Source organism: Somniosus microcephalus, chromosome 2 (genome assembly GCF_052327205.1).
Source record: "Somniosus microcephalus isolate GS21.2 chromosome 2, FLI_Smic_1.0, whole genome shotgun sequence".
Lineage (NCBI taxonomy): Eukaryota > Metazoa > Chordata > Chondrichthyes > Squaliformes > Somniosidae > Somniosus > Somniosus microcephalus.
This window is the reverse complement of record NC_140988.1, coordinates 381,654,995-381,680,137: the sequence shown is the minus strand read 5'-3', so window position 1 is coordinate 381,680,137 and position 25,143 is coordinate 381,654,995. Positions and strand designations below refer to the sequence as shown.

General features: G+C 49.9%; 1 protein-coding gene across 1 annotated transcript in view; it reads left to right on the top strand.

Moving 5' to 3' along the window:
• The first annotated feature begins 4,953 nt into the window (after positions 1 to 4,953).
• The window catches only part of LOC147123789 (sideroflexin-5-like), a 262,042-nt gene continuing 241,852 nt past the window's right edge, over positions 4,954 to 25,143 (top strand). The window contains exons 1-2 of the mRNA XM_085976043.1: positions 4,954 to 5,121; positions 15,500 to 15,568. Of these exons, the coding sequence (XP_085832169.1) occupies positions 5,065 to 5,121; positions 15,500 to 15,568 (126 nt within the window). The 5' untranslated portion in view covers positions 4,954 to 5,064. The remainder of the gene's footprint in view (positions 5,122 to 15,499; positions 15,569 to 25,143) is intronic.

Here is a 25,143-nt window from a genome sequence, read left to right as displayed (position 1 = left end):
CTGTAAGCGTGACCTCTAGCTTCCGGTCGCCTGTCACTTTAATTCTCCGCTCCACTCCCACTTTGTCCTCGGTCTCTTGCACTATTCCAATGAAGCTCAACGTAAGCTCGAGGAACAGCACCTCATCTTTCGATTAGGCACTTTACAGCCTTCTGGACTTAACATTGAGTTAACAATTTCAGATCGTAACCTCTGCAAGTATTTTCACATGGCAGCTGTTGATGATTCTGTCATTCCCATTTACAGCTCCTCTCAAGTCATCTTTTAGAAACATAGAAGACAGGAGCAGGGGTAGGCCATTCGGCCCCTCGAGCCTGCTCTGCCATTCAATGAGATCATGGCTGATCACCCAAATTCAGTACCCTGTCCCTGCCTTCTCCCCATATCCCTTGATCCCTTTAGCCTTAAGAAATATATCCAACTCCTTCTTGAATATATTTAATGAATTGGCCTCAACTGCCTTCTGCGGTAGAGAATTCCACAGGTTCACCACTCTCTGGGTGAAGAAATTCCTCCTCATCCCTGTCCTAAATGGTTTACCCCTTATCCTTAGACTGTGACCCCTGGTTCTGGACTCCTCCGCCATCAGGAACATCCTTCCTGCATCTAATCTGTCTAGTCCTGTAAGAATTTTAAGTTTCAATGAGATCCCCTCTCATTCTTCTAAACTCCAGCGAGTATAAGCCTAATCAACTCAATCTCTCCTCATACGTCATTCCTGCCATCCCAGGTACACAGACGGCCGGGGGGGGGCGGGAGGAAGGAATTGAAAGAACATACTGTGCATATGTAAGAGGCAGGAAAGATAAAATGTTGCAAATGGGAATGGCAAAAATCATACAGCATGAAAAATGGGGGCAGGGATTATTATCTGAAATTGTTAATGTTGAATCTGGAAGGCTGTAAAGTGCCTAATCGAAAGATGAGGCGCTGTTCCTCGAGCGTACTTATAGGAGGAAAAATTCAGTTGGCTGCGCCACCCATTAGCACTGCCCACGCCTCCCGCTAAATTCCGCGAGACGTTAGTGGTGGCGCTAACCGTTAGCGCTGCGCTGTTGACGTCATCGGTGTGCGCAGCGCCCCGGCCGCGATATTCGGCAGCGCCCTCCATTTACCGCCGGACGCTATGTCCGACAGGGTCAGGGGGGCCTACCTGCGGCCGGGGAGGCGCAAATTAAAGGCGAGGTGCGGGGCGGCCATTTTTGTTGTTGGCCGCCTGCCAGCACCTGCCTGCGCTCCCGTCCCCGGCCTCCTGAACCCCCCTCCCCCCCACCCCGCGGAGTGCCGGCTGCGCTCCAAGAGCCCGGCACTTCTCTTGGGTGCCGGGCTCTTTTGCCTGCACTCCCGATCCTCGGGGGCCCAGCTGCACAAGGCCCCTCCCCTTTAAGAAGGGGAGGAAGGCCTGCAATACCGCAGCGCGACATGCGTGGCGCTGCGGCACGTTGCGCCACGATATTCACTCGCAGCGCCCCAAGAGGGATGCGGGGCACCTCCAGTAGCACCGCGCTTCCCTTTGTGGCGCAAACGACCAATTTCCGGTGTGGGGGCGCGAATGTTTCTGGGGCGCTACTTTTAGCGCCCTGGCAAGGTTAGCTCCCCAAACGGGGCTGTACTCAATATCTCCCCCATAAAATTCTAACAGGACTAGACAGACAAGATGCAGGAAGGATGTTCCCGATGGCGGGAGAGTCCAGAACCAGGGTTCACAGTCTAAGGATAAGGGGTAAGCCATTCAGGACAGAGATGAGGAGGAATTTCTTCACCCAGAGAGTGGTGAACCTGTGGAATTCTCTACCACAGAAGGCAGTTGAGGCCAATTCAATAAATATATTCAAGAAGGAGTTAGATATATTTCTTAAGGCTAAAGGGATCAAGGGATATGGGGAGAAAGCAGGGACAGGGTACTGAATTTGGATGATCAGCCATGATCTCATTGAATGGCGGAACAGGCTCGAGGGGCTGAATGGCCTACTCCTGCTCCTATCTTCTATTCTTCTTAGGCAGTCCCTCGGAACCGAGGATGACTTGCTTCCACATTAAAAATGAGCTCACAGGTGACTGATTAGTCCAATGCGGGACCTACAGTCTCTGTCACAGGTGGGGCAGACGGTGGTTGAAGGGGCGGGTGGGTGGGGTGCTTGTGTTGACGTGCGCTCCTTGCGCTTGGCTTCCGCTTGCTCCCGGCGAAGAGACTCGAGGTGTTCGGCGCCTTCCCGGATGCTTCTCCTCCACTTTGTGCGGTCTTGGGCCAGGGATTCCCAGGTGTCGGTGGGGATGTTACACTTTTTCAAGGAGGCTTTGAGGGTGTCCTTGAAGCATTTCCTCTGCCCACCTGGGGCTCTCTTGCCGTGCCGGAGCTCCGAGTAGAGCGCTTGTTTTGGGAGTCTCGTATCCGGCATGCGGACAATGTGACCCGTCCATCGGAGCTGATTGAGCGTGGTCAGAGCTTCGATGCTGTGGATGTTGGCCTGAGCAAGAACACGGACGTTGGTGTGCCTATCCTACCAATGGATTTGCAGGATCTTGCGGAGGCAGCGTTGGTGGTACCTCTCCAGTGCTTTGAGGTGCCTGCTGTACATGGTCCATGTCTCTGAGGCATACAGCAGGGCAGGTATCACTGCTGCCCTGTAGACCATGAGCTTCGTGCCGGGTTTGAGGTCCTGGTCTTCAAACACTCTCTTCCTCAGGCGACCGAAGGCTGCACTGGCACACTGAAGGCGGTGTTGGACTTCGTCGTCGACATCTGCCCTTGTTGACAGTAGGCGCCCGAGGTATGGAAAGTGGTCCACGTTGTCCAAGGCCTTGTTGTGGATTTTGATAATCGGGGGGCAGCATTGTGTGGCGGGGGCAGGTTGGTAGAGGAGCTTTATCTTACGGATGTTTAGTGTAAGGCCTATGCTCTCGTATGCTTCGGTGAAGGTGTTTACGATGGTTCGGAGTTCGACCTCTGATGGGCCTTCAATAACCACAAAACTAGAAGTTATAGACTTAAACAAGTTGGCTTTTAATCACTAAGATCAGAGCTAACATCGCAACACGCCGACTGGTTCACAGGAATGAGTCATACAGATCCTGGGATATTTATGTAAGAGAAGTCAGGGGCGGAGCCAAGAGCCAAGACCTGGAACCTCCCAGGTTAGTCGGGAAAGAGGAAGTGAAACTATACACAGTGGGGGAGGGTAATATACATGAGTGCAAAACGAATACAGGATCAAGACAAACAGATTTCATTACAACCTCTGAGTGAGCGCAGACGCAAGCATCGTCTGCATACTGTAATTCGACGACAGAGGATGGGACGACCTTGGATCTGGACTGGAGGCGACGGAGGTTGAATAGTTTCCCGTTTGTTCTGTAAATTAGCTCCTCTCCAGTGGGGAGCTTACTGAGGGTGAGATGGAGCATTGCAGCAAGGAAGATTGAGAAGAGCGTTGGTGCGATGACACAGCCTTGCTTGACCCCGGTTCGTACGTGAATTGGGTCTGTGGTGGAACCGTTGGTCAGGATCATGGCTTGCATATCGTCGTGAAGCAAGCGTGAATCCGCTCTGTCATCTCCATCAATGTAGCCCCAAAACAGCGGCGGCAACAGAAACAATGCCGCAGGAAAATTAACGTTGGAGCACTCAAAGACCCCGCTAAGAAAGCCCTATTCAGCCTGCGCCTCACAAACAACCTGACGACTCCCAGTGATGCAGAGACACAGAGTGCCCACAGCGTCTGGTCTGCACTCAAGGCCTCCATAATCAGCACCTGTGAAGAGACGCTCAGTCACTCAACCAGGAAACACCAAGACTGGTTCGACGAGAATGACCAGGAGATCCAGGAGCTAATAAGCCGCAAGCGCAAGGCATTTCTGATCTGGAAACAGCAACAGAACTCGAGAGCAAGAAAGCAGCTCCACAGAAGCCTGAAGGCCGAGGTCCAACAAAAAACTCGCGACCTAAAGAACAGATGGTGGGTGGAGAAAGCGCAGGAGATCCAGCAGCTAGCCGACAACCACGACGTGCGTGGATTCTTTAGCGCAGTCAAGACCATCTATGGCCCAAGCACCCAAGGCCCTTCCCCACTGCGGGCCAAGAACGGAAAGGTACTCATCAAGGACAGGGAAGCAGTCAGTGCCCGCTGGAATGAGCACTTCGAAGATCTCCTTAACCACGACTCTGTCTTCGACACGAGTGTCCTCAACTCCATCCCACAGCATGCTACGTGCCACCATCTCAGCACAACCCCAGCCCGGCATGAGGTTGAAAAGGCCATCCGACAACTGAAGAACAACAAGGCCTCAGGAGCAGATGGAATCCCTGACGAGGCACTAAAGCATGGCGGAGAAGCACTACTGGTGCGAATTCATGAACTCATTTCTCTTATCTGGAAGGAGGAGAGCATGCCAGGGGATCTCAGAGACGCCGCAATTGTGACCATCTTCAAGAAAGGTGACAAGTCCGATTGCAATAATTACAGAGGAGTTTCCCTGCTATCTGCCACAGGGAAAGTCATCGCAAGAATCCTCCTCAATCGCCTCTCCCAGTGGCCGATGAGCTCCTCCCAGAGTCGCAATGTGGATTCCGCCCACTAAGGGGCGCAAAGGACATGATCTTCACCGCACATCAATTACAAGAGAAATGCAGGGAACATCACCAACTGCTGTACATGTTTCTACGTTTGCAACATTAAATTTATTCTCCCCTCTAATGATGAAAAGACTTTGAGGGGGACCGAACCAATGACTTTCCCCATTTTGTGGAGGGGGGAAGGGCATCCTCAACCTCCGGTTGCCACCTGAGCAGAGCTTACCTGTTTGGTCCCTCCACCTGAGGGCACTGCGCATGTGCCTGGCAAGCGAGGCACGACGGGAAGTGTAGTTCCCTCCGACTCCCCGCACCGGCCGGGCTCCGAGAGGAACTACAACTCCCGGCAGCACCCGCCCACCCACTTCCGGTCCGGCCCCGCCCCCTCGCTGCCCAAGGGTCACCTGGGCGGCTCCAGAGCGCCAGCGGCGGCCTTAAAAGTGCAGCAACGGCAACGGTTCCAAGATCGAGCGGCGCGGTTAGCTGGATATGGAATGGCGGCCAGAGCGGACTTCCCTTCGTTTGCGCTGGGAAAAGCACGCTTCGATCAGGTAACTTTCCCTCCGCAGCGGGGGGTTTGTTTTAATCGCTCGCTGTTGATACCCGCCCCAGGGCACGAGTCCACGTTTAAAAATAACGGCCGCGCCAAGCCCCTCCCCCCCTGATCTGATTGGGCAAGCACTGCCGGACAGGCCCGCCTTCAACCCTGCCTTGACATTCCATTGGCTGCCGCGCCTGTCCATCATTAAAGAGGCATCACTTTTTTTCCGTCGCCTCAGTGTTAAAGGGGCAGCGCGCACGGTTGGGTTGGGTTGGTGGGAGTGTGGAGGGAGCTCTGCATTACATTGCAACAAAACCTGGAGTCAAGTGGCGTGATGCCAACCTTCCCCCCAAACAGTGGTGAACCTGTGGAATTCTCTACCACAGAAGGCAGTAGAGGCCAATTCATTAAATATATTCAAGAAGGAGTTAGATATATTTCTTAAGGCTAAAGGGATCAAGGGATATGGGGAGAAGGCAGGGACAGGGTACTGAATTTGGATGATCAGCCATGATCTCATTAAATGGCGGAACAGGCTCGAGGGGCCGAATGGCCTACTCCTGCTCCTATCTTCTATGTTTCTAACCTCACCGTCTTCTGAATCGCAAGCTCTTTAAAAAATCCTCTCTCGCCTCGGAGTTAGAAGGTTGCGGGTTCAAGTCCCGCTCCAGAGACTTGAGCACAAAAAATCTAGACTGACATTCCCACTGCAGTGCTAAGGCAGTGCTGCACTGTCAGAGGTGCCATTTTTCGGATGAGATGTTAAACCGAGGCCCCGTCTGTTCTGTCGGGTGGATGTAAAAGATCCCACAGCCACTATTTGGAAGAAGAGCAGGGGGAGTTCTCCCCGGTGTCCTGGGGCCAATATTTATCCCTCAACCAACATCACTAAAACAGATTATTTGGTCATTATCACATTGCTGTTTGTGGGAGCTTGCTGTGTGCAAATTGGCTGCCGCGTTTCCCACATTACAACAGTGATTACACTTCAAAAAGTACTTCATTGGCTGTAAAGTGGTTTGGGACGTCCTGAGGTCAAGAAAGGTGCTGTTGAAATGCAAGTTCCTTCTTTAGGTGAATAATAAGAACTAGTGTCTCAAGTGTGATTAACTACAGTTTCTGATCCCTGGCATCATCTTGCTGAATCTACGCTGTAGACTCACTACGACTTTAGTGTCTTTTCTACTCTAATTCTACACATTCTGCTCTAATTGTGGGCCAACCAATGTCTTGTACAAATTATATATCTGTTTGCTCTTTTACACTCTGCCCCTATTTATGAAACTCCAATGTTAAAGGAGAGTAAATCAACAAAAAATATATATATATTTTTTGTGGTTTTGGCTGAGGGATAAATGTTGGCCAGAATACCGAGCGAACCCCCTGCTCTTCTCTGAATAGTAACATGGGGCCTTCAACGTCCACCTGAACAAGTGAAGGATTTTTGCTGAGCTTCCGTGGAACAGTGCAAGAGGCCGAGGACGGTGAGGTCCGAGTGGGAATGGGGCGGTGAATTAAAGTGACAGGCGACCGGAAGCTCGGGGTCCCCCTTACGGACTGAACGGAGGTGTTCCGCAAAGCGGTCTCCCAATCTGCGTTTGGTCTCCCCAATGTAGAGGCGACCACATCGTGAGCAGCGAATACAGTATACTAAATTGCAAGAAGTACAAGTAAATCGCTGATTCACTTGGAAGGGGTGTTTGGGGCCCTGGACAGTGGGAAGTGGCGGAGGTATAAGGGCAGGTGTTGCATCGCCTGCGCTTGCACGGGAAGGTGCCAGGGGAAGGGGTGCTGGGGGTGGTAGAGGAGTGGACTAGGGTGTCTCGGAGGGAGCGGTCCTCATGGAATGCTGAAAGGGGAGGTGAGGGGAAGATGCGTTTGGTGGTGGGATCACGCTGGAGGTGGCGGAAATGGTGGAGGATGATCCGTTGAATGTGAAGGCTGGTGGGGTGAAAGGTGAAGACAAGGGGAACTCTATCATGGTTCCGGGAGGGGCAAGGTTGAGGGCAGAAGTCCGGGAGATAAGACGGACACGGTCGAGGGCCGTGTCAACCACGGTAGAGGGGAATCCTCGGTTAAGGAAAAAGGAAGACATGTCGGAAGCACTGGTGTGGAAGGTGGCATCGTCGGAGCAGATGCAGCGGAGACGGAGAAACTGGGAGAATGGAATATAGTCCTTACAGGAAGCGGGGTGGGAGGAAGTGTAGTCCAGGTAGCTGTGGGAGTCATTGGGCTTGTAGTGAATGTTGGTCAATAACCTATCCCCAGAGATGGAGGCGGAGAAGTCGAGGAAGGGAAGAGTCGGAGATGGACCATGTGAAGGTGAGGGAAGGGTGGAAATTGGAGGCAAAGTGAATGAAAGGTGAGGGAGGGGACCCGAGTAGGACTGGAACAAGGAGTGTTCCACATATCCCTCAAAGGCAGGCAGAGCTAGGACCCATGCGGGTACCCATAGCAACACCTTTGATTTGGAGGAAATGAGTGGAGTCAAAGGAGAAGTTGTTCAATGTGAGAACAAGTTCAGCCAGGCGGAGGAGGGTGGATGGGGACTGGTTGGGCCTCTGTTCAAGGAAGAAGCGGAGCGCCCTCAGGCCATCCTGGTGGGGGATGGAGGTGTAGAGGGATTGTACGTCGATAGTGAAGAGCAGGTGGTTGGGGCTGGGAAACTGTTGAAGTGGCGGAGGGCGGAGGAAGAGTCGCGGATGTAGGTGGGAAGAGACTGGACAAGGGGAGAGAAAAAAAATAGTCGGGGAGAAAAAAATAGTCGAGATAGGAAGAGATAAGTTCCGTGAGGCAAGGACAGGCTGAAACGATGGGTCTACCAGGGCAGTCCTGTTTGTGGATCTTGGGAAGGAGGTAGAAGCTGGCTGTGCAGGGTTGGGGAACTATGAGGTTGGCGGCCGTGGGGGGGGAAGATCTCCAGAGGAGATGAGGTCAGTGACAGTCTTGGAAACGGTGGTTTGATGTTCGGTAGTGGGGTCATGGTCCAGGTGGAGGTAGGAGGAGGTGTCAGGGAGTTGGCGTTCAGCTTCCGCTAGGTAGAGGTCGGTTCGCCAAACAACAACAGCACCACCCTTGTTAGCAGGTTTAATGACCGTGTCGGGGTTGGATCTGAGAGATTGGAGTGCTGCAAGTTCAAATCTATCTATATCCGTCTTAAACTCCAATTGATCCCTAGCCTCCACAGACTTTTGAGGGAGAGTTCTCGCTTTCCACTACCCTTTACGTGGAAGAAGTGCTTCCTGAGTTCACTCCTAAATCACCTAGCTCTAATTTTCAGATATGCCCTCTTGTTCTAGATTCTCCCACTGCAGGAATTAGGGTAAATACAGAGAAACTATCACATCCTTTTTTATCATTTTAAACACCTCGATCAGATCACCTCTCATCCTTCTAAACTCAAGGGCATACAAACCATGTTTATACAACTTTCCTTCGTAATTTAACCTTGTAAGCCATGGCATCATTCTCGTGAATCTGTGCTGTAAACCCATCAAAGTCCAATATATCCTCCTGAGTTTTTTAAATGTGCAGTTTACTTTTAAACTTTTCATTGAGTTTAAATGAAAAGTGCAACCATATACAGGAAACTTTGTGTTATCCGGAGGCTAAACGTCCGGCAAGCTCGAGCCGCTGGCAAAAATTAGGAGCCGTTTTGTTAGGTTTTTTTTCTTCTCGTGGCTTTTTTTTTTCAACAGTCAGGCTCTGCAAAGTCTCTGTAGCTTAGCAACAGCTTCAGAGAGACGACGGGCCGACTGTTTAGAAGCTGTTGCTAAGCAACAGTGTTTGTTGTCCGATACGGAGATGAAAAGCTCCGTATGCTTCAACATTAACGCTGGTGTGTCCGGCAGCTTTGAGGGAACGGCAACAGCGCGGTCCCGTCGGTGCCGGATAGCACAAAGTTTCCTGTATTTGAATTTAAATACTGCACCAGAGAACACAGGGCACAAATCGTAAAAGATTCTTTTTGTCTTTCGAATTCATCTTTCTGTTATCCTCCTCTCCTTCAGGCTCCTGCCGGTCCATGATTTTCTTTCACCTCGCTCGTGTATGCCAATTTAGCACTTCAAATGCTGGCCTGGCAGCGATCACTTCGTATGGCATAAGCCAGGGCATAAGCCTAAAGTGCTTTTACATGGCTCGGTTGTCACCAAAGTTCCCGAAATACAGCAGCCACACAGCCAGCTGCAAGTGAAGTGTAAAATTGCCGAGGCTGAATAAAACTGGCTGTTTGTTTAGAAGAGTCGTCGGCGGGTCTTAGCAGCGCTCCACTTTGCTTACAGCCCACACACTCGGGAATGTGGCAACACGAGTGTCTCACCTCCTGACTCCCCAAAGCCTTTTCACCATCTACAAGGCACAAGTCAGGGGTCTGATGGAATACTCTCTACTTGCCTGGATGAGTGCAGCTCCAACAACACTCCAGAAGCTCGACACCATCCGGGACAAAGCAGCCTGCTAGATTGGCAACCCATCCACCAACTTACACATTCACTCCCCCCACCACCGGCGTACTGTGGCTGCAGTGTGTACCATCTACAAGATGCACTGCAGCAACTCGCCAAGGCTTCTTCGGCAGCACCTCCCAAACCCGCGATCTCTTCCACCTAGAAGGACAAGGGCAGCAGGCGCATGGGGACACCACCATCTCCAAGTTCCCCTCCAAGTCACACACCATCCTGACTTAAAAGTATATTGCCGATCCTTCATCGCTGGGTCAAAATCATGCAACTCTCTCCCTAACCGCACTGTGGAAGTACCATCACCACACGGACTGCAGCGCTTCAAGAAGTCGGCTCACCACCACCTTCTCGAGGGCAATTAGGAATGGGCAATAAATGCTGGCCTAGCCAGTAATGCCCACATCCCATAAGCGACTAATTTAAAAAAAATGAGTGCTATATAAAAGCACCGCAAGACTTTCTTGGTCTATTTGGCTCAGTCTCACTCTGCAGTGCATTTAATTACTGCTATTGGGGGAATTGTAATGAAATAAAGAACTCCTATTTCTACAGCGCCTTTCAGGACCTCCGGACATCCTGAAGTCAAAGCATTTTACAGACAATGAAGTACTTTTTGAAGTGTAGTCACTGTTATAATGTAGGAAACACAGCAGCTAATTTGCGCATGGTACGCTCCCACAAACCGCAATGTGATAATGACCAGATAATCTGTTTTAAGAACATAAGAATTAGGAGCAGGAGTCGGCCATGCAGCCCCTCGAGCCTGCTCCGCCATTCAATAAGATCATGGCTGATCTTCGACCTCCACTCCACTTTCCTGCCCGATCTCCATATCCCTTGATTCCCCTAGAGTCCAAAAATCTATCGATCTCCGCCTTGAATATACTCAACGACTCAGCATTCACAGCCCTCTGGGGCAGAGAATTCCAAAGATTCACAACCCTCTGAGTGCAGAAATTCCTCCTCATCCCCATCTTAAATGGCCGACCCCTTATCCTGAGACTCTGCCCCCTAGTTCTAGACACTCCAGCCAAGGGAAACAACCTCTCAGCATCTACCCTGTCAATCCCCCTCAGAATCTTGTATGTTTCACTGAGATCACCTCTCATTCTTCTAAACTCCAGAGAGTATCGGCCCATTCTACACAATCTCTCCTCATAGGACAACCCTCTCATCCCAGGAATCAATCTAGTGAACCTTCATTGCACCGCCTCCAAGGCAAGTATATCCTTCCTTAGATAAGGAGACCAAAACTGTGCACAGTACTCCAGGTGTGGTCTCACTTAAGGCTCTGTACTATATTGCAATAAAGGCCAACATGCCATTTGCCTTCCTTTATTGCTTGCTGTACCTGCATGCTAGCTTTCTGTTTCTTGCACGAGGACACCCAAATCTCTCGGAACAGCAACATTTGAAAGTTTCTCACCATTTAAAAAATATTCTGTTTTTTCTATTCTTCCTACCAAAGTGAATAACCTCACATTTCCCCACATTATACTCCATCTGCCACCTTACTGCCCACTCACTCAGTCTATCTATATCCCTTTGCAGACTCTCTGTTCTCCTCACCGCTTACTGTCCCACCTAGCTTTGTATCGTCAGCAAACTTGGATACATTACACTCGGTCCCTTCATCTAGGTCATTAATATAGATTGTAAATAGCTGAGGCCCCAACACTGATCCTTGTGGCACCCCACTAGTTACAGCCTGCCAACTACAGCCTGCCAACCTGAAAAAGATCCGTTTATCTCTACTCCCTGTTTTGTCTGTTAACCAATCCCCAACCCCATGAGCCCTAATCTTGTGTGGCACCTTTTATAGAATCCCTTTTGGAAATCCAAATATACTACATCCACTGGTTCCTATTTATCTACCCTGCTAGTTACATCCTCCAAAAAACTCTGATAAGTTTGTCAAACATTTGTTTTAGTGATGTTGATTGAAGGATAAATATTGGCCCAGGACACTGGGGATAACTCTCCTGCCCTTCTCCAAAATAGTGCCATGAGTTCTTTTACATCCACCTGAAAGGACAGGCGGGGCCTCGGTTTAACATCTCATCCGCAAGACAGCACCCCGATAGTACAGCACTGGGAATGTCGGCTGGGATTATGTGCTCTGGAGTGGTCTTGAAACTCCAATGCGAGTTACACACTGAGTCAAGGCTGACACTGGAGATGCTTTAGAAAGCTGCTTCGATCGTATTTGCAGTATACTGTCCAGTTTTCCTCATTGCAAAATAACACATGACTTTTCTACAATGCTGTAACTTTGTCAAGAGTGATCATGGGAAAGGGTGCAAAGAGCAGCAACAGCAGTGGTCACGGGTATTAAATCAATGATTGATGAAGGGAGGCTAAAAGAGCAAAATCTTGGAAAAGATGAAGGGGCATAATGCACATTTTCTAAAGTATGTCGGGTGGAGGAGGATAACCAGTAGAGGAGTTGGGGGATGTGATTTATAAACTAGGGTTTGCTAGTTCAGTGGTCATGTATTGGACTAGCAACCCAGAGGTTGTGAATTCCAATTCCACCAAGGCAAGTTGTGAAATTGAATTTAATAAACCTGGTAATTTGCGAGTTAGTACCATAACAAATAGAAAGAAAGACTTGTGTTTCTATACTACCTTTCACAACCTCTGGACATGCCAATGCGCTTTACAGCCAATGAAGTACTATTTTGGAGTGTAGTCACTGTGTAATGTAGAATTGCAACATATAATGAAACAAATGACCATTATAGCTGCCGTTTTGATCATAACTATCGAACTGGTTAATTGAAGCCCCATGCAGAAGGGAACCTGCCACCCCTGTCTGACCTGACTGCACATGACTCCAGTCTGCACTGTGGTAAGCTTTCCATGCCTTCTGAAGTGGTCTAGCAAGCCAAGCCACTCAATTGTAAAGTCATTTGTAACTAGGGATGGGCATAAATGTGACCTTGCCACGTTCCAGGAAGATAGACTTACAATTACCTCTCAGTTTTATTATTTTAACTTGAGGAATAACTACTTCTCCTTTTTTGAAGTGTTAGCTTTTTAGAATAAACGTCACCCAGTGCAATAAATGCAACCTCTGTTTTATTAGACATAGCCAATCACTGCTGCGAATGAGAACTCCGATGGAATAGAGACTGTCGTGAAGTGTAAGGACTGTGGGCTTGGTTGAAAGAGACTGCCACCCAATGCAGTGAATGGATATTGGGTCGCTACAGACTGTCAGCCATTGGGGTGAATGGATATTGGGTCGCTACAGACTGCCACCCAATGCAGTGAATGGATATTGGGTCGCTACAGACTGCCACCCAATGCAGTGAATGGATATTGGGTCGCTACAGACTGCCACCCAATGCAGTGAATGGATATTGGGTCGCTACAGACTGCCACCCAATGCAGTGAATGGATATTGGGTCGCTACAGACTGTCAGCCATTGGAGTGAATGTGAATACAGTTGGCATACACCTAGTGCTGCGTTCGTTTGGTATAAGATGTCACCGAGCACTGTGATCTCTGATCAAATGTCTGCGCTCATCCAATACTGGCCTCTTGCGCATCCCCAATTTCCTTCTCTCCGCCATTGGCCTAGTCCGTAAACTCTGGAATTCTCTCTCTCTCTTTACCTCCTTTTTAAGTCGTTGCTCACAACCTAGCTCTTTGACCAAGCTTTTGGTCATTGTCCGAATATCTTTGTGTGGTTCAGTCAAATTTTGTCTGATAGCTCTCCTGTGAAGTGCCGTGGGACATTAAAGGCGCTATATAAATGCATGTTTGATTACTCACTTAAAGTACCCAAGAGAAGAAATCTATCCCTGATTCAACATGGAGCAGAGAAACGCAGGCTTAATGTCAAAGCAGAAATGAGATTAAAGCCGTTTGAATGGGTTCTGAGCATGAACCCACATGATCGGAATAAGTTGAATGGCCTTTTGTGCTCTAATCTACTTGACTTCTTATTCATGTTCCTTGGACATATTCCAACTCTTCTGTTCTTATATGGTGACCAAATCTGGACATGTTGCTACAGTTGCATCATTTTTCAGCTCAAATGAGCTGAAAAATATCTCGGGCCAGACTATTGACAAAATTATTGTGAAGTTTTTTCATCCAATCTTGTCACTGAGATTTCAGTAAAACGCAGGGTTGAACCTTTTTTTAAAAACTGTATAAAAAATTCCAAACAGTACGATACATTCTGTCTTTTCAGTCTTGGTTTTTGGTTATATATTGGTAGCGGTGCACTAACTTGCTTTAGAAACATAGAAACCTAGGAGCAGGAGTCGGCCGTTCGGCCCTTCGAGCCTGCTCCGCCATTCAATATGATCATGGCCTGATCCTCTATCTCAATACCATATTCCCGCGCTCTCCCCATACCCCTTGATGCCTTTTGTGTCTAGAAATCTATCTATCTCCTTCTTAAATATATTCAGTGACTTGGCCTCCACAGCCCTCTGTGGTTGAGAATTCCACAGGTTCACCACCCACTGGGTGAAGAAATTTCTCCTCATCTCAGTCCTAAATGTCCTACCCCGTATCCTGAGACTGTGACCCCTCGTTCTAGACCCCCCAGCCAGGGGAGACATCCTCCCTGCATCCAGTCTGTCTAGCCCTGTCAGGATTTTATACGTTTCAATGAGATCCCCTCTCATTCTTCTAAACTCTAGTGAATACAGGCCTAGTCGACCCAATCTCTCCTCATACGACAGTCCTGCCATCCCAGGAATCAGTCTGGTGAACCTTCGCTGCACTCCCTCTATGGCTAGTATATCCTTTTAGGTAAGGATACCAAAACTGCACACAGTACTCCAGGTGTGGTCTCACCAAGGCCCTGTATAACTGCAGTAAGACATCCTTGCTCCTGTACTCAAATCCTCTTGCAATGAAGGCCAACCTACCATTTGCCTTCCTAACTGCTTGCTGCACCTGCATGTTTGCTTTCAGTGACTGGTGTACAAGGACACCCAGGTCTCTCTGTACATCAGTATTTCCCAATCTATCACCATTTAAATAATACTCAACCTTTCTGTTTTTCCTACCGAAGTGGATCACTTCACATTTATCCACATTATACTGCATCTGCCATGTAGTTGCCTACTCACTCGAGTTGTCTAAATCGCCTTGAAGCCTCTTTGCATCCTCCTCACAACTCACAATCCCACCTAGTTTCGTGTCGTCAGCAAACTTGGAAATAAGCCCAGTGACAGCACAGTTGGCCCTGTCGTGCGGGCTCAGCTATACGTTGCCAAAAGTGGAGCAGGCAGAATTGAGTGACCAGCTGCGCTGGAGTTGAATTTGTGGCCACTGCCTGGCGAGCAATGGTTCTGTCACTTGTGCAAGCACTCGGTGTTGATGTGTGTTGGTATTTGTTTGCTTTGGGATGAGCCAATGCCAGCGGGCACCATAACCCCTCTTAAACCCCTTGCAAAGTCCTCTAGCCCGTACTCCTTGTCCTCTGATTCTAGCCTTGTATCGATAGTTTCCCCCCCTCCACCCCACCGCTTCCAATTCTACCATTGGTGGCCGAGCCCTCCGCTATCACGGCCCTACTCTGTGGAACTCTCCAAACCCCTGCGCCTTGCTGCACCTCTCCCCTCCTTTTTAAAACTCTCCTATCTTCCTCACCATGCGCCCAATCAACTCTCCGACTGCTGCTTGATGCCAGTTTCTTCTCTGAAGCGCCCTGGGACATTTTCTACGTTATATAAATGCAAATTGTTTCTGAATATTGAGTATTTGCAATTCAGTTAGCATTTTACATTGAGTTTATTAGTTATGAGGTTTCAGCTGCGACACGTACCTGTCTCTTTTTTTCCAAATGCTGACAGACCTATTGTATTTATTTCACATTTCCAGCATTTGTGAGTTGTACTTTTATCTCCTACATTTGAAATGAATGACTCTGATTTACGTTTTCCTTTTTCTTTCAGTCTACTTTTTACGGAAGGTTCCGCCATTTCCTGGATATCATTGATCCCCGGACTCTCTCTGTCACTGAGGTACTCTATGCACAGTGTATGTTCTTTATAAGCCCCCTTCAGTACTTGCAGTAGTAAGCAATCCATCCGGCCCACTCCTCCCACAGCCCACGTACAATCTCCCCCATCACAGACTCTACCCGCCCACAGCCCATGGACACTCTCCCCCATCACAGACTCTACCCACCCAATCTCCTCCCACAGCCCATGGACACTCTCCCCTATCACAGACTCTACCCACCCATTTAATCTCCTCCCACAGCCCATGTACAATCTCCCCCATCACAGACTCTACCCACCCAATCTCCTCCCACAGCCCATGGATACTCTCCCCTATCACAGACGCTACCCACCCAATCTCCTCCCACAGCCCATGTACACTCTCCCCTATCACAGACTCTACCCGCCCAATCTCCTCCCACAGCCCATGTACACTCTCCCCTATCACAGACTCTACCCACCCATTGAATCTCCTCCCACAGCCCATGGACACTCTCCCCTATCACAGACTCTACCCACCCATTGAATCTCCTCCCACAGCCCATGGACACTCTCCCCTATCACAGACTCTACCCACCCACTCCTCCCACAGCCCATGTACACTCTCCCCTATCACAGACTCTACCCACCCACTCCTCCCACAGCCCATGTACACTCTCCCCTATCACAGACTCGACCCACCCAATCTCCTCCCACAGCCCATGTACACTCTCCCCTATCACAGACTCGACCCACCCAATCTCCTCCCTCAGCCCATGTACACTCTCCCCTATCACAGACTCTACCTGCCCAATCTCCTCCCACAGCCCATGTACAATCTCCCCTATCACAGACTCTACCCACCCATTGAATCTCCCACAGCCCATGTACACTCTCCCCTATCACAGACTCTACCCACCCATTGAATCTCCCACAGCCCATGTACACTCTCCCCTATCACGGACTCTACCCGCCCAATCTCCTCCCACAGCCCATGTACACTCTCCCCTATCGTGGACTCTACCCACCCATTGAATCTTCCACAGCCCATGTACACTCTCCCCGATCACAGACTATACCCACCCAATCTCCTCCCACAGCCCATGTACACTCTCCCCTATCACAGACTCTACCCACCCATTGAATCTCCCACAGCCCATGTACACTCTCCCCTATCACGGACTCTACCCGCCCAATCTCCTCCCACAGCCCATGTACACTCTCCCCTATCGTGGACTCTACCCACCCATTGAATCTCCCACAGCCCATGTACACTCTCCCCGATCACAGACTATACCCACCCAATCTCCTCCCACAGCCCATGTACACTCTCCCCTATCACAGACTCTACCCACCCATTGAATCTCCTTCTACAGCCCATGTACAATCTCCCCTATCGTGGACTCTACCCGCCCAATCTCCTCCCACAGCCCATGTACAATCTCCCCTATCACAGACTCTACCCACCCATTGAATCTCCTTCTACAGCCCATGTACACTCTCCCCTATCACAGACTCTACCCACCCATTGAATCTCCTCCCACAGCCCATGTACACTCTCCCCGATCACAGACTCTACCCACCCAATCTCCTCCCACAGCCCATGTACACTCTCCCCTATCACAGACTCTACCCACCCATTGAATCTCCTCCCACAGCCCATGTACACTCTCCCCGATCACAGACTCTCCCCACCCAATCTCCTCCCACAGCCCATGTACACTCTCCCCGATCACAGACTCTCCCCACCCATTGAATCTCCTCCCACAGCCCATGTACACTCTCCCCGATCACAGACTCTCCCCACCCAATCTCCTCCCACAGCCCATGTACACTCTCCCCTATCACAGACTCTACCCACCCAATCTCCTCCCACAGCCCATGTACACTCTCCCCTATCACAGACTCTACCCACCCAATCTCCTCCCACAGCCCATGTACACTCTCCCCTATCACAGACTCTACCCTCCCATTTAATCTCCTCCCACAGCCCATGTACACTCTCCCCTATCACAGACTCTACCCTCCCATTTAATCTCCTCCCACAGCCCTTGTACACTCTCCCCTATCACAGACTCTACCCACCCATTTAATCTCCTCCCACAGCCCATGTACACTCTCCCCTATCACAGACTCTACCCACCCATTGAATCTCCTCCCACAGCCCATGTACACTCTCCCCTATCACAGACTCTCCCCACCCATTTAATCTCCTCCCACAGCCCATGTACACTCTCCCCTATCACAGACTCTACCCACCCATTGAATCTCCCACAGCCCATGTACAATCTCCCCTATCATGGACTCTACCCACCCATTTAATCTCCTCCCACAGCCCATGTACACTCTCCCCTATCACGGACTCTACCCGCCCATTTAATCTCCTCCCACAGCCCATGTACACTCTCCCCTATCACAGACTCTACCCACCCATTTAATCTCCTCCCACAGCCCATGTACAATCTCCCCTATCATGGACTCTACCCACCCATTTAATCTCCTCCCACAGCCCATGTACACTCTCCCCTATCACAGACTCTACCCACCCATTGAATCTCCCACAGCCCATGTACAATCTCCCCTATCACAGACTCTACCCACCCATTGAATCTCCTCCCACAGCCCATGTACACTCTCCCCATCACAGACTCTACCCACCCATTGAATCCACTCCCACAGCCCGTGTACACTCTCCCCTATCACAGACTCTACCCACCCATTTAATCTCCTCCCACAGCCCATGTACACTCTCCCCTATCACAGACTCTACCCACCCATTGAATCCACTCCCACAGCCCATGTACAATCTCCCCTATCACAGACTCTACCCACCCATTTAATCTCCTCCCACAGCCCATGTACACTCTCCCCTATCACAGACTCTACCCACCCATTGAATCCACTCCCACAGCCCATGTACACTCTCCCCTATCACAGACTCTACCCACCCATTTAATCTCCTCCCACAGCCCATGTACACTCTATCCTATCACAGACTCTACCCACCCATTTAATCTCCTCCCACAGCCCATGTACACTCTATCCTATCACAGACTCTACCCACCCATTGAATCTCCTCCCACAGCCCATGTACAATCTCCCCTATCACAGACTCTACCCACCCATTGAATCCACTCCCACAGCCCATGTACAATCTCCCCTATCACAGACTCTACCCACCCATTGAATCTCCTCCCACAGCCCATGTACACTCTCCCCTATCGCAGACTCTACCCACCCATTGTACATGGGCTGTGGGAGGAGATTCAATCTCCCCTATCGCAGACTCTACCCACCCATTGAATCTCCTCCCACAGCCCATGTACACTCTCCCCTATCACGGACTCTACCCACCCATTTAATCTCCTCCCACAGCCCATGTACACTCTTCCCTATCACAGACTCTACTCACCCATTTAATCTCCTCCCCCAGCCCATGTACACTCTCCCCTATCACGGACTCTACCCTCCCATTTAATCTCCTCCCCCAGCCCATGTACACTCTCCCCTATCACAGACTCTACCCACCCATTTAATCTCCTCCCACAGCCCATGTACACTCTCCCCTATCATGGACTCTACCCACCCATTTAATCTCCTCCCACAGCCCATGTACACTCTCCCCTATCACAGACTCTACCCACCCATTTAATCTCCTCCCACAGCCCATGTACACTCTCCCCTATCATGGACTCTCCCCACCCATTTAATCTCCTCCCACAGCCCATGTACACTCTCCCCTATCATGGACTCTCCCCACCCATTTAATCTCCTCCCACAGCCCATGTACCCTCTACCCAATCATGGACCATAACCCACCAATTTAATCTCCTTCTACAGAAATGTACCCTGTACATTATTGTGGACTTTGCCCAACTATTTAACTTTCTGAAGGAAAGTTAGGCATCTGTACTCCCTAGTTTTCCAAATGTTATTCTGCAAAACATCCATCCACACACCTGCATTACGCTACTCTGGGCTACCGTCCTCCATCCCTATTATTAAGAAAGTGGTAACGGGGCCCTTAAAAACAATAAATAAATAATCATATGATTGGGCAAAGTCAAGATGGTTTTATGAAAGGTAAATCGTGTTTGACATTTATTAGCGTTTTTGAGGATGTAACTCGCAGGGTAGATAAAGGGGAACCAGTGGATGTAGTATATTTAGATTTTCAAATGGTATTCAGTAAGGTGCCACAAACGGTTGTTACGCAAGATAAGGGCTCGGGATTGGGGGTAATGCATTAGCATGGCTAGAGGATTGGTTAACGGACAGAAAACAGAGTAGGGATAAACGGGCCATTTTCAGATTGGCAGGCTGTAACTAGTGGAGTGCTGCAAGGATCAGTGCTTGGGCCTCGGCTATTCACAATCTATATTAATGACTTGGATGAAGGGACCGAGTGCACTGTTTCCAAGTTTTCTGACGATATCAAGCTAGGTGGGAAAGTAAGTTGTGAAGGGATATAGACAGGTTAGGTGAGTGGGCAATAAGATGGCAGATGGAGTGAAATGGTAGGGAGGATAGAAAAAATGAATATTTTTAAATGGTGAGAAACTATTAAGTGTTGGTGTTCAGAGAGATTTAGCTGTCCTTGTACAAGAAAGAGAGAGTTAGCGTGCAGGTACAGCGAGCAATAAGGAAGACAAATGGCATGTTGGCCTTTATTGCAAGGGGGTTGGAATACAAGAGTAAGGAAGTCTTGCTAGAATTGTACAGGGCTTTGGTGAGACCACACCTGGAGTACTGTGTAGTTTGGGTCTCCTTATCCTTGGCGGCGATGGAACAAAAGTTCACTAGATTGATTGCCGGGATGGGAGGGTTGTCCTTTGAGGCAAGATTGAGTAGATTGGGCCTATACTCTCTGGAGTTTAGAAGAATGAGAGGTGATCTCATTGAAACATACAGGATTCTGAGGGGGATTGACCGGGGAGATGCTGAGGTTATTTTCCCCTGGCTGGGAGTCCAGAACTAGGGGGCATAATCTCAGGATAAGGAGTCGGTCTTTTAAGACTGAGATGAAGAGGAATCTCTTCACCTTAGAGGGTTGTGAGTCTTTGGAATTCTCTACCCGGAAGGGCTGTGGATGACTATATTCAAGGCTGAGATTGATAGATTTTTGGACTCCAGGGGAATCAAGGGATATGGGGAAAGTGGAGTTGAGGTGGAAGATCAGCCATGATCTTATTGAATGGCGGAGCAGGCTCGAGGGGCCGTATGGCCGACCCCTCCTAATTCTTGTGTCACCCCCACTTGCAGGGGAACCATTCGAGCCACTTTTAAACAGGCACTAGGTTGGGATCTGGGAGGCTGGTGTTTACGCTGCTAAAGCTGGCTCTCTTATCCTGGCAACAGAATCGGAGACCCAGGTTTTTGTGGAAGTTTTGCCAGAGAACTGGCGAGCTGCCAAGGCAATGTTTGTGTTGAAAATGAGAGACCAGTCAGCCTGACATCAATAGTGGGTAAGCTTCTGGAGGCTATATTACTTGATAAAATAACTACTCTGTTAGAAAGGTATGGGTTAATTAAGGACCCGTCAGTACAGATTTTTAAAAGGCAAGTCATGTCTAACAAAGTTCTTTTGAAGGAAATACAGGAATTTTTTTTTTTTTTTATCCGGGACCGGCGTGGTGCCAGTTGATCAAAAAGTCCGGATTACAGAGAGGTATACTTACCAAGGTACGAGAGCCCCGTACACGGCCACAGGTGCAGGAGTCCCGGTTACACAGCCACAGATCCAGGAGTCCCGGTTACACGGCACTTGTGCAGGAGCCTCGGTTACACGGCATTTGTGCAGGAGCCCCGGTTACACGGCCACAGATCTAGGAGTCCCGGTTACACGGCCACAGATCCAGGAGTCCCGGTTACACGGCACTTGTGCAGGAGCCCCGGTTACACGGCCACAGATCCAGGAGTCCCGGTTACACGGCACTTGTGCAGGAGCCCCGGTTACACGGCCACAGATCCAGGAGTCCCGGTTACACGGCCACAGATCCAGGAGTCCCGGTTACACGGCACTTGTGCAGGAGCCCCGGTTACACGGCCACAGATCCAGGAGTCCCGGTTGCACGGCCATTAATATCGTAAAACTTACCTGAACCTACTCCTGAATTTTGACGGTTAAGTGAGATTTCCGGATATTGAGGTGCCGGTTAAGAGAGTTTCCTGTACAGTGGTGGTTGATTTTCACAAGGTGTCTGATAAAGTACCGCATATGAGGCTTGTTAATAAAATTCAGGCACGCAGTATTAAAGTGAGTGTGGCAGCGTGAATAGACCATTGACTCGGTTTTCTTCCCTTTAACCAGAGAGTGGCTGTTTCAGACTGGAAAGGTGTAAACAGTGATGTCCCCCAGGGGTCAGCATTGGGACCATTGCTCTTCTCAAATATATGAAAATGGTCTGTACTTTGATTTAGGGGCGCAATATCAAAGTTTGCAGACTACACCAAAATAGGGTGTGTTGTTAACTGAAAAGGTCTAAGTGATTTAGAGGTTAGTGATTTGTGGGTTCAAGTCCCAGTCGAGGGACACAATTCTAGGCTGACCTTTGAGTGCAGTGCTGAGGGAGTGCTGCGCTATCGGAATTACCGCCTTTCGGATCATGCATTAAACCAAGACCCTCTCTGGTGAATGTAAAAGATCCCATTGATCTATTCAGAGAGTAGGGGAGTTCTCCGTGTTCTGGCCAACATTTATTCCTCAAACAACATTACTGAAAAAAAAAGATTTCTGGTCATTAATCTCATTGCTGTTTGTGGGAGCTTGCTGTGTGTAAATTGGCTGTTGCATTTCCTACATTATAACAGTGACTACACTTCAAAAAGTAATTTGTCGACTGTAAAGAGCATTGGGACAACCTGAGGCCATGAAGTGCTATAGAAATCCAAGTTCATTCTTTCTACAGACAAGTGGGGGGGGAGCACCCCCGCGACCGAAGTTCACTGGTAGTGCCCCAACCAGGAGGCGGGGCGCTACTAGAAGCGCTCCCCCTTCCTCTTGGAGCGCTCCCATGGAATATCGTGTGCTACATGCAGCAGCGTCAATTACTGCAGGCTTCCCTCCCCTGAATAAATGAGAAGGGCCTAGCGAAGCGCACACTGGGGCCCTGCTGGACCACCAGGGAGCGGGGTGCTGGCATAAGAGCCCGGCACTCGAGGATCACAGCCAGCGCCCTGCAGCAGGAGGCCAGAGGGGGCAGATGCTGGCAGGCGGCCCAAACAAAATGGCCGTGCGGCACCTGCCCTTTATCGCCACTTCAGCTGCAAGAACGCCCCCCTGACCCTGTCGGACATAGTGTCCGGTGGTAGGTTGGAGCGCGAGCCAAGTTTGTGGCCGGGGTGCTACGCACGGCTATTGCCGCTGCTAACCTCCCGCTGAGTTTCGTGGGAGGCGTTGGCGGTGCCGCGCCTGTGCGCTAGTTGCTTTGCGCTCCCCGTTAGCGCCCCGTGAGGAGTTGCAAAGCAACCGAATGTTTCCCCCGATGTAGTCTGGAGTAAAACTTTAAAAGGAGCAGAGAGACTTAAGGGTGCGGATACACAAGTCTTTAAAAGAGGGGGGACAAGTTGATTACACGGATACAAGTTGATCTCTCTGATACACCGCCCTCCCAAATCCCTACCCCAATCCTTCATTACTCTTCGACTTTCCTGCCCCTGTCCCAGGCTTCATTCCCTCTTGGATAAGCCCACAGCTTCCCTCTGTGCCTCTCTTGGCATCCTATGAAGGGCCCATCGAGGCACTCGTCGCTGCCGCCGTATGAGCAGCCACCCCAACTGTCCGATCCTACTCTCTCTCTGACCTTCCCACCCAGAGTGCCCACTGGGGGCAAATCCTGCCAATCTCCTCCCCATCCAACTCCTCCCCCTCCCCCAGCACTGACCCTGTGGATGCTGATAGTGGGGCAGCCATCACCAACCCTCTCCGCATCTCCCTCCAGAATGTCCGTTCACTTGCGAACAAGGCCCTTGCCACCCATGAGCTTATCGTGGATGACTGCATTGATATCATGGCCCTAACAGAAACTTGGTTGAGGGGTGATGACACCTTACTCTTAAGTGAAGCCTCCCCATCTGGCTACACCTTCCACAACTTGCCCTGCTCAGACTGCCTTGGTGGCAGTGTGGCTCTCATCACCAAATCACACCTCGGTCTATCCCCCTATTCCTCCGGCTGTTTCTCCTCCTTTGAACATTGGAGACAGTTCAGAGACGATTCACTAGGTTAATTCCAGAGATGAGGGGGTTGACTTATGAGGAAAGGTTGAGCAGGTTGGGCCTATACTCATTGGAATTTAGAAGAATGAGAGGGGATCTTATCGAAACATATAAGATACTGAGGGGGCTCGACAGGGTAGATGCAGAGAGGATGTTTCCCCTCATGGGGAAATCTAGAACTCCGGGGCACAGTTTCAGAATAAAGGGTCGCCCTTTTAGAACTGAGATGAGGAGGAATTTCTTCTCTGAGGGTCGTAAATCTGTGGAATTCTCTGCCCCAGAGAGCCGTGGAGGCTGGGTCATTAAATACATTTATAGTGGAGATAGACAGATTTTTACAAGATAAGGGAGTGAAGGGTTATGGGGAGCGGGCTGGGAAGTGGCTTTGAGCCCAAGATCAGCCATGATCTTATTGAATGGCGGAGCAGACTCGAGGGGCCAAGTGGCCTATTCCTGCTCCTAGTTCTTATGTTCTTATGAATATCTTGCCTTATTCCACCCCTCTCACCTCTCATTTAAAATTCTTGTTCTCTACCGCCCACCCAAGTACCATAAAAATGTTATTACTGAGATATCTTCACTGTTCACCTCCCTCAGCCTCTGCACTAAACGACTTCTCATCCTCGGTGATTTCAACCTCCATCTCAATTCATCACGCTCTCTCTCCTCCGAGTTCACTACCCTCCTATCCTCCCTTAATCTCTCCCTCCATGTAAACTCCCCAACCCAAATTCACGGCTACCCCCTCGACCTTGCCATCTCTCGTGTCCTCGCTACTCTCATCGTGTCAATCACAGAAAAGGCCATCTCTGACCACTTCGTCTTATCGCTCTCCACCGCCCCCCCCCCCCCCCCCCACCCTACTTCCTTCTGTGTCCGCCCCTGGAAAAAAACTCTCCCAACTCTCTTACAACTGCACTTATGAAATCCCAACTGTCCAGCCTCTGGCCCTCCATTCACCATGACACTTCTGCAGCTACCGATCTGCTCAACCACACCACCACCACCACCTTTGATGCCCTAGCCCCTATTAAAACCATTACTCTCTCTCACCCTGGCCGTTCCCCCCCGGTACGGCTCTCATCTTCGCTCCCTCAAGTCCAAGGGACGCAGACTCGAATGGATATGGCAGACAACTGGTTTAGCCACTCACCGCCAGATCTGGCTGGACCACATAACGCACTATTGGGCCCTGCTCTTGTCTGCCAAAATTGCGCACTATTCCAGGATCATTCTGGAATGCAAAGATAAACCCCAGCTCCTAGTCTCTACTGCTAACCGTCTTCTTAAACCCCTCGCTCCTGTCTCCTCCACCCTCACCTCCGACAACAAGTGTGAGGAGCTCATGGACTTCTTTGTCTCTAATATTGAGACCATCTGTTCAGCTGCCTTTGCCACTT